The sequence below is a fragment of the Otolemur garnettii genome, unplaced genomic scaffold, assembly GCF_000181295.1.
Source record: "Otolemur garnettii isolate 467f Iridium unplaced genomic scaffold, OtoGar3 scaffold00001, whole genome shotgun sequence".
Lineage (NCBI taxonomy): Eukaryota > Metazoa > Chordata > Mammalia > Primates > Galagidae > Otolemur > Otolemur garnettii.
In genome coordinates, this window is record NW_003852396.1 from 16,435,285 (window position 1) to 16,444,591 (window position 9,307).

The 9,307-nt window shown below is 39.0% G+C and overlaps 1 protein-coding gene across 3 annotated transcripts; it reads right to left on the reverse strand.

Annotated features, from left to right (window-relative positions):
* Positions 1-387: 387 nt before the first annotated feature.
* LOC100965650 (protein tyrosine phosphatase type IVA 1-like) lies at positions 388-909 on the reverse strand. Of its 3 annotated transcripts, none has more exons than XM_012802103.1 (2): positions 574-909; positions 388-516 (listed from the first exon to the last, which is right to left on the reverse strand). In XM_012802103.1, the coding sequence occupies exons 1-2, from the start codon at positions 907-909 to the stop codon at positions 388-390; spliced, it is 465 nt and encodes a 154-aa protein (XP_012657557.1). The 3 variants fall into 3 exon arrangements, with proteins under 3 accessions (XP_012657557.1, XP_012657561.1, XP_012657555.1); XM_012802107.1 differs by having other exon boundaries at positions 388-717; positions 787-900; XM_012802101.1 differs by having other exon boundaries at positions 388-909.
* Between the last annotated feature and the right edge of the window lie 8,398 nt (positions 910-9,307).

Genomic DNA, 9,307 nt, shown 5'->3' on the forward strand with positions numbered 1-9,307 from the left:
TGCATTACGGGTACACATCGGGGATGGCCAACAAAGAAACAGGCAAATATGGGTCCTACTTGCAATCGCTGAAATAACTTAAGGAATAAACCACATAAGGTCATATTTCCTGGAATTTTAATTCTATATGATATTAAAAATATATGAGTATTGTGCTAGGTATCTTGGCACCTAATCTTTCTAAATTACTTATATATTGTTTCTGGCATTGGAGTAATAGCAAGCCAAATATAGAAGCTGCAATTCTGTCAAGCATGTGGCTTTTCAATATTCCTATGGAAGCTCCTTTGGGCACACTAAACCTGTATGTTGGCTAATATGTATAATAAATTAAGTCCTGTCTCAAGTTCCACTTCCAAGGCAACAGCAGCAGCCGGCAGCCGAGTTTTATTGAATGCAACAGATATTTCTGTGACCACTACAGTCTTGGAAGCACAGACGCATTTTTGAATGGTATTTCTCCAAATACAAAAGTTGCTTGCTGTTAAAAGCTCCACGCCGCTTTTCTCTTATAAACTGCACTGCATCTTCATTCTTCATTCCACTTTCAATTAATGCCAGGGCAACAAGCACTGGAGTTCTCCCCAGACCTGCAACACAGTGAACAGCAATACAACAGCCAGGCTCTTCGCGAAACTTAATGTTTACAAGACTTAGCCAGTCATCAACAATCTCGTTAGATGGTGACGAGCCATCATCAAAGGGCCAATCCAGAAACTGGATGCCTTCTTTCTCCACAAGAGCAGGATCGTAGGTGGCTTCGCACACTCTTACGATCGTGGTGACGCCATGTTTCTTAAGTTCTTCTATAAATCCGTTTAAGGTTGCCCTGGTTGGGTTGTGTGTAATGAGAAATCTCATGTTCCTGTACGCGACTTCCACAGGAGCCGGGTGATTCATTGGAGCCATGTTAATTTAGTTAAAAAAACAACAACAACAACACTAATATGGTTATGACAAAAAATAATTTTTGAATACAGAAATGATGTCAAGAAACTGACGTCTACTCCAATATACTCCACTTGAAATTCTCAGCGCTTTGACGCGAAAGTAAGGAGTGACAGGAAGGGAAAGGAACCTCCCAACCAGCAAGCAGTTCTCGGGGTCCCCGCGGTCGCGGACGGAGAGGAAGGGCACGGAGGTTTATCCCATGCGGTCAGAACTCCTGGAAATTGCTCTGATGATGGCTGTCTGACACTTCTGTGTCCAGCTGACCCGCTCTTACGGGGGCTTCTTAGCGGAGTCGGGGTGGCTGTCCACAGTTCACTTGTCCTCATACAGGTCGTGTTGTGCCTGGCAGTAATCTCCAGGGCCCTTCAGAAACTCCATGAGGGCGTGACCCGGAGCAGCACAGAAAGGAGCATGTTTCCTCGTGACAGGCGGTGGCCTAATCATACGGCTGGACCCGCGGCGCCGGAGGCGGCGACGCCTGCAGGGCCGGAGGGGCAATGGTGGTCGCGGGGCGGCGGCGACGGGACACCAGGCCCTGCGGAGGACCAGAGGCTCTGAAGAGAGCGCCTCGAGGGACCAGTCCTGGCGCGCCCCCAGCGCGCTGGCGTCACAAGCCCTCTCTTTTGTCGCCGGTGCGGCGCGAATCCCCGCCGCCGCCACCACCCAGTCGCGGCTGGGCGGCCGGAAGCCAACAGGAAAGAGCTGGCGCGAACAGGTCGCTCCCCAGCATCGAGAGGGGCTGAGGACACGGGGGCTTGTCAGGGAGAAACCTGGGGTGGACAGAGAGTGGTGAGGGAAGGGAGAGGACGAAGATTCCCAGCCATTGACTTTGACCGTTACCTCCTTTTCTACCGGCTTGGTGTGTTGACTTTGTCTCCCAGGAACAACATACTGTTTGGATTGTTTTAAAATCTGTTACCAAATAATGCGCATAGGAGCCAAAATGCATCAGATTTTGAAAAAAGAAAAGTTTTTTTTTTATTGCAAATCAGCCAGGAAGGAGATAGGAGAGTAGCTCAAATGTGTCTCCCTGATCTGCACCAAGTTGTGTACTGTAAGGGAAGACAGATAGGCAGTTTGGATTGGAAAGACTTTAAATAAAGCACCATTCATAGTAAGGTGTGGGAAAGGGTCTTTTTACTGGCCTTTCCTAGACAACTGGATCTATGGCTTCTGAAAGTGTTCTGGCTATCAAGTTCTGGCCATGTCTTGATCTTTTAGTTTAGGGTCGGAGGAAAGACTTCAGTTCTGAATAGTGTCTGAGGTCGAAGTTTTCTTTTTTGCACATGTTCTAGCCATATGACTTGTAACTTTTTAGCTCTGTAGCTGCAAAATAACTAGACATTGTGTTATCAACAGAGTACAGCCAGCAAAGTCTGGTTGGAAGGCTACAAATCCAGTCTGACCATCTTTGTTTTTAGCTGAAAAACTTAAGCATTTTGCCCTTTTATTTTGTGCTGTTAGGCCAATATTTTTAATTTTCTTAAATTCTTTATTTCTTTTGTATTAAGGCTTTCCTTATTCCTAGTTCATATTTTCCCTCTACTGTTTTGAAAGTTGTAATTGAGGCTAATACTTCATCTTTATGTAAATGTAATACAATAACCCTATGAAATATACTTGTGCCACTACAAAATTTTGAGACTGACTGTGTTGTGGTCCATTATTTCATTTCCAAGAAACACAATTGACAGCATCCTTTCTGATTCACCCGTGCAAGTTCCAACTTGCTGGGCTCATTGGTGTTGCTGGAGGGCTTCATTTGTTTCAGTGACGGATTTTAAGTTTCTTGATTTTTGTGTATCTCAAAACTTTCATAATGACCCAGTTATATACTAGTATCATTATTACTGTCCTTATCTTTAAAACCAAGGCACAGAAATATTAAGTAATTTTCCCAAGGTCACAGAGCTAGTAAATGTCTGAGCTAAGGTTTGAGTCCTACAATTCTAGCTTTTCAGTTCTACCTTTCTAATATATACGATCTTCTATATAGTTCTTTTAGTGCTTAATCATCTTAGAAAAAGTCAATTGTGGTTGAGAATGTTTTCTACCTCTTGGAGGAACTCGGTATGCTTTAAGTATTAATGTTTTCCATTGTAATTTTTAATGCCACAAGTTAGACATTGCTCAGAAAAATAAATGTTTGTCTAAGTTTATCCAACAAATTATCATTTTCTTTGTTCATTATTCCTTCTTGCATCTCCATTCTTCCTGAAGTTATTTTCCTTTATCTAAAAGAATCTTTTAGAGATTTCACTGAGTGTATGATCAACTTGGATAAGTGTTTTATAATGCATTCTCTCACTGTTGAATGCATTTGCCTTATTTGAAAATATTATTCCTTGCTGTCAAGTTTCTTCTCTAATAGCTGTTAGAATTTTCTAAAGTATCTAGACTTTGTTTCCTGGCCGGTACATGGTCTGTAGCAATAAATCCCTATTTCTTCCTTACTCTTTATCTCTTCACTCTTGCCTTCTTTTTCCTTCCTTCATTTCTTCTTTAATAATTCGATCCACTAGATGGAGCTCAACAAGGCAGTTGTCTGTGCATGAGGTAGGACTGCAGAAGCAGCAGCAGGGAATATCAGAGTCTGACTGAGGCAAGAAGGGCATTTTAGCAGCAGTGGGAGTGGCAGTCGCAACCTGGTACAGTCAGAGCCCAAGTAGCGTGGAAAGTGTCTACATAGGGAGACAGCAGTAGTGGTCAGAGGTTGCATAAGGGTTCAATGAGGATAATGAAAATCAGGTTTATTATTGTTGTATTCAATCATTATTGAAAACTCATCATTTTCTATATATTAAAGATAGCAATAAAAACATAAACGTGTGTATTCTCTAGCTTCATCTATAGAAAACCCAATAGTAATGAGCTCAATGAATGACCAGATCATGGTTTTTTAAATACCATTTTCCATTAAAAGGAGCCGAGGCTCCTTGGAGAAATGGCTGATTCCAGCACTAGGACAGGAAAAGTACAAGAGTAGCCTGGAACACCGAATAATGATAGAAATATGACAAAAGGGCATAGAAGCAGACCAGAGGAGGCTAAAGAGACATGACAACTAAATGCAAGGTGGTATCTTGGATGGTACCTTGAAACAGAAAAAGAATATTAGGGAAAATCTAGTGATATCTGAATAAAATGGGAAGTTCAGTTAATAGTAAAGGACCAGTGTTGATTCCTTAGTTGTGACAAATTTACCATAGTAATGTAGGATGTTAACAACAGGAATCAAAGTGAGTATAGGAGGAACGCTCTAAAACTGTTGCTATTTTTCTGTTCAGCTAAGACTATTCTAAATTTTTCTAATTATTTAATGCAGAAGACATGGAAGCCAGCTTGGAGGGCTCCACAGTTTCTATTTTACAATAATGATAGAAGTAGATTATGACTCATTGAAAAAATCTGAAACCCTTGAGTCCATACTGATATAAATAAATGGGAAGAAGCAAACATATTGCATTATAGCAGAATGCCAACTAAACAAATATAGTAGAAATGGTAAAATTAGAAAAATCTCTAGTCAGCAGTCACCACCACAATTATTCATTTGGTAAAGAAACATTAATAAATGCTATAACTACCAGGCAAAAGTTGATGGGGAATGGGATATTTATTTACTCTTAAAAGTGCCTACCACAGAAAAAAAAAACTAATCACCAGAGAAAAAAACAGTAATTTCCCAGTGGAGAACCTAGCAGACCTTACCTTAATCAAATAATCAAAGTTAACATGGCCAGTAGTGGGGCAAATTGAATTGTATGCTCCCCGATAGGATGGAATGCAAGGAATATATCATCGTATCTGTGAATTCTTGTCAAAAAATACATTACTGGAATTTAATCATGAGGAAAAATAAGACCATTCCAAATCGTAATATTCAAGGACTGTAATATTCAAGGACTGTAATATTCAAGAGTGTCAGCAAAGAAGTCAAGAAAAGGCTGAGAAACTGCTTCAGGTTGAAGGATATTAAAGAGATATGACTACTAAATGCAATATAATCCTTTTGCTTAAAAGGACATTATGGAACAATTAGAAACATATGAAGGAAATCTATGGATTATATAGTAATGAATCATTTCTGACTTTGACGTTTGTATTATGGTTTTACAGATAAGGAGAATATCCTTATTTGTAAAGTATTGTATCCTAAAGTGTTCAGGACATATATCAACAACTTGTTCTCATATAGTTCAACAGAGGGCAGGGGAGTTATTTCTGCTATTCGTGAATCTTATCTGTAAGTTTGACAAAATTTTAAAATAAAAATTTATCTTTAGCATTAATTTTTTATAGGTCTGGGTCATAAATAATTAGCTGATGCTTGCTTCTCTGTATTCTTAATCCCATCTTATGTTTATCTCTGGTGGCTTTTCTTACAGCCTTACAGTTTTAAACTTTTTTTTTGCACTTTTGGCCAGGGCTGGGTTTGAACCTGCCACCTCCGGCATATTGGGCCGGTGCCCTACTCCTTTGAGCCACAGGCACCGCCCAGTTTTAAAGTATTTTTTACCTATTTTGACCAGTATTGGTAGGTATATTTTAGCTCCCTTCTCCCCCAAAATTTCAGGGTATGGCAGACTGACAGTTGTTCACTAAGATTTATTTTTCCTAAATTTAATACTAGTATTCCCTAAGTATTTCACTGGACACGTATGGCTACTGAACTAAGGACTTCATTTCCAAAGCTCCTCTTGTGGCTCAGTGCCTGTAGCTCAGTGGCTAGGGCGCTGCCACATACACTCGGGCTGGCGGGTTCAAACCCGACCTGGGCCTGCCAAACAACAATGACAACTGCAGCAACGACAACAACATAAAATAGCCTGGCATTGTGGCGGGCACCTGTAGTCCCAGCTACCTGGGAGGTTGAGGCAAGAGAATCATTTAAGCCCAAGAATTAGAGGTTGCTTTGAGCTGTGACACCACAGCACTCTACCAAGGGCAACAAAGTGAGACTCTGTCTAAAAGAAAAACTCCTTTTGCAACTTAATGTGTCCATGTAATTATGTTCTGACCGATGGAAAATGAACAGAAATAATGATGCCCCTTCCAGGTCATACCCCTGCAGATTGGGAGATGATGAGGTCTAGAGCAGTTGCCTTGACCCAGGGGTGAAAGAGAAGCCACCCTACCATCTTTGACTACTGATCTCTAGACTTTTTCTGGAGAGAAAAATGTACATCTGTCTTGGTTAAGCCCCTGTTATTCTGTCTCTATTAAAGCAGTATCCTAAAATTTAATTAGAAGGATAGGACTTAGGTACCATGATTTAGGAGGTAAAATTAAAGGAGAATGAATAAAGACGCAACTATGAGAATCTGGTGCTGGCCAGGGTGGTGTATTCCCACTACAGATTATTCTTCCAATTGATTATAACAGGACAATATGAAAAGCAACTACCTAAGGACTCTGAAAAGAAAACAGTGGCAGGGGGATTGTGGAAGGAAGTAAAAGCTTGAAAAATTACTCATAGGGTAGTGAATTTCCTGATGAATTTATTCATCTTCAAATTTTGTCCTCAAAGTAATCTGAGACCCAGAGCTGCACAGATGGCATAAAACCCTTATAAACACCCTACCTTTTTCTCCAGAACCAGAAAAAGCATCCCAGCTGAGTTGAAGAGTGAAAAGAAAATGATTTTTTCTTCTTTTTTTCCCTACTTGGTGTGCTCCAAGACCATCTGCAGTTATGAGGCTTCGTAGCCACATAAGTGGTTGCTAGCAGTGAAAACACCTGTGATCCTAAGAGCACCTATTTCTGTGACCAGGAGAACCAGCAAAAGCAGTCACTGTGGTCAAAAAGTATAAAAAGTCTGAACCTCAAAATTTTGCCTGCTAAAACAAACAAAAAAAAAATCCAACTTTCTCCAGAGAATTTTAATAGGACTTAGAGTTTCACAACATAATATTCAAAATGTCCAGAATACAATACAAAATTACTCAACATACGAAGAACCAAGAAAATATGACTAAATCTCTGACCTTTACTTGATAAGGTAGTAGGAAATACTGCAAAATGAATGAAAAGATAGACGTTCTCAGGAGAGAAAAAAATAATTAAAATAATAAGCAAATGGAAATTTTAGAAATAAAAAATATTAACATACATATAATGCCAAATTCATTGGATGATCTCCATAGCAGAATATAAATAGTAAAGGAAATAATTAGCAAATCTGAACATAGATTAATAGAGAATTATCCTATCTACAAAGAGGGGGAAAAAATAAGAAAAAAGGTGAAAATAATCATGAACAAAGCCTCAGAGATTTTTTGGACTTTTGCGAAAGTTTTTTTTTTTTTTATTAAGTCATTTGTACATAGATCATGAATACATTTATGCTATTATGGGATTCAATGTGTTGATTATTTGTACAAATTGGAGTGCTTACATCCTACTAATCAACATAACCTTCACTTCATTTACCCAATTACAGTGTTAAGACATTTGTGTTCTGTACCTTGTACTTGCAATATGCTCTATAGATGTGGTCCCCCTACTAACCCTCCCTCTATTGACCCACCCCCCCTTCCCCAATCCCTCCCTTCTCTTCTTCATTCTAGGCTGTAGTTGTGTTTTGCTTTTCATATGCAAGTGTGAGTGATTATAAATTGGTTTCACAGTAGTACTGCACACATTGGATTTTTTTTTTCATTCCTGAGATACTTTACTAAGAAGAATGTTTTCCAGCTCCATCCATGTAAACATAGAAGAAGTAAAGTCTCCATTTTTTTAAATGCTGCATAGTATTCCATGGCATACATATACCACAATTTATTAATCCATTCATGGGTCGATGGGCACTTGGGCTTCTTCCATGACTTGGCAATTATGAATTGAGCTGCAATGAACAATCTGGTGCAAATATCTTTATTGCCAAATGATTTTTGGTCCTTTGGATATACACCTAGAAGAGGAATTGCAGGATCAAACAGCAGGTCTACATTTAGATCCCTGAGTATTCTCCAAACTTCCTTCCAAAAGGGACATACTAGCTTGCATTCCCACCAGCAGTGCAGAAGTGTTCCCTTTTCTCCACATCCATGCCAACATCTGTAGTTTGGGGATTTTGTGGTGTGGGCTACTCTTACTGGCATTAGACGGTATCTCAGAGTGGTTTTGGTTTGCATTTCTCTGATGATTAAAGATGATGAGCATTTTTTCATGTGTCTGTAGACCATGAGCCTGTCTTCTTCAGAGAAGCTTCTGTTCATGTCTCTTGCCCACACTGAAATGGGATCACTTGTTTTTTTCTTATTAATAAGTTTGAGTTCTCTGTGGATTCTGGTTATTAGACCTTTGTCAGAAATATAACTTGCAAAAATCCTCTCTCATTCTGAGAGCTGTCTATTTGCTTTACTTGGTGTGTTCTTGGCAGTGCAGAAGCTTTTTAATTTGATCAGATCCCAGTAGTCTATTTTTGATGTTGCTTCAGTTGTCTGGGAGGACCTCATAAAGTATTCTCCCAGGCTAATTATTTCAAGTGTTTCCCCTGTACTCTTTCTAAGAAGTTTTATAGTTTCATGTCTTAAGTTTAAGTCTTTTAACCAGTGAGAGTCAAATTTTTGTTAAAGGAGAAAGGTGTGGGTCCAGTTTCTACAAGTCACCAGCCAATTCACTCAGCACCATTTGTTGACTAGGGAATCTTTCCTCCAGTTTATATTTTTGATAGGCTTATCAAAGATCAAATGACGATAAGCGTCTGGGTTCACCTCTTGGTCTTAAATTCTGTTCCATATACCTCTTTATTTTTTCTATTTTGTGGCAGTACCATGCTGTTTTGATCACTATTGATTTATAGTATAATCTGAAGTCTGGAAGTGTGATTCCTCCCAATTTGTTTTTATTTCTGAGTAATGTTTTGACTATTCAAGGTTTTTTCTGTTTCCATATAAAATGAAGTACTAATTTTTCCAAGTCTTTAAAGTATGACAGAGATGCTTTAATAGGAATAGTAATTAAATCTGTAGATTGCTTTAGGTAGTAAAGGCATTCATCCCAGCCATAAGCATGGTATATTTTTCCATTTGTTAACATCTTCAGCTGTTTCTTTTCTCAGAGTTTCATAGTTCTCTTTATAGAGATCTTTCATGTCCTTAAATAAATACACTCCCAGATATTTCATATTCCTTGGCACTATTGTAAAGGGAATAGAATCCTTGATTGTTTTTTCCCCTTGACTATTGGAATATAGAAAGGCTACAGATTTGTGAGTATTAATTATGTATCCTGAGACATTGCTGTATTTCTTCATCACTTCTAGGAGTTTTGTAGTTGATTCCCTGGGGTTTACCAGATATATAATCATATCATCTGCAAAAAGTGACAGTTTGATCTCCTTTGGTCCTAT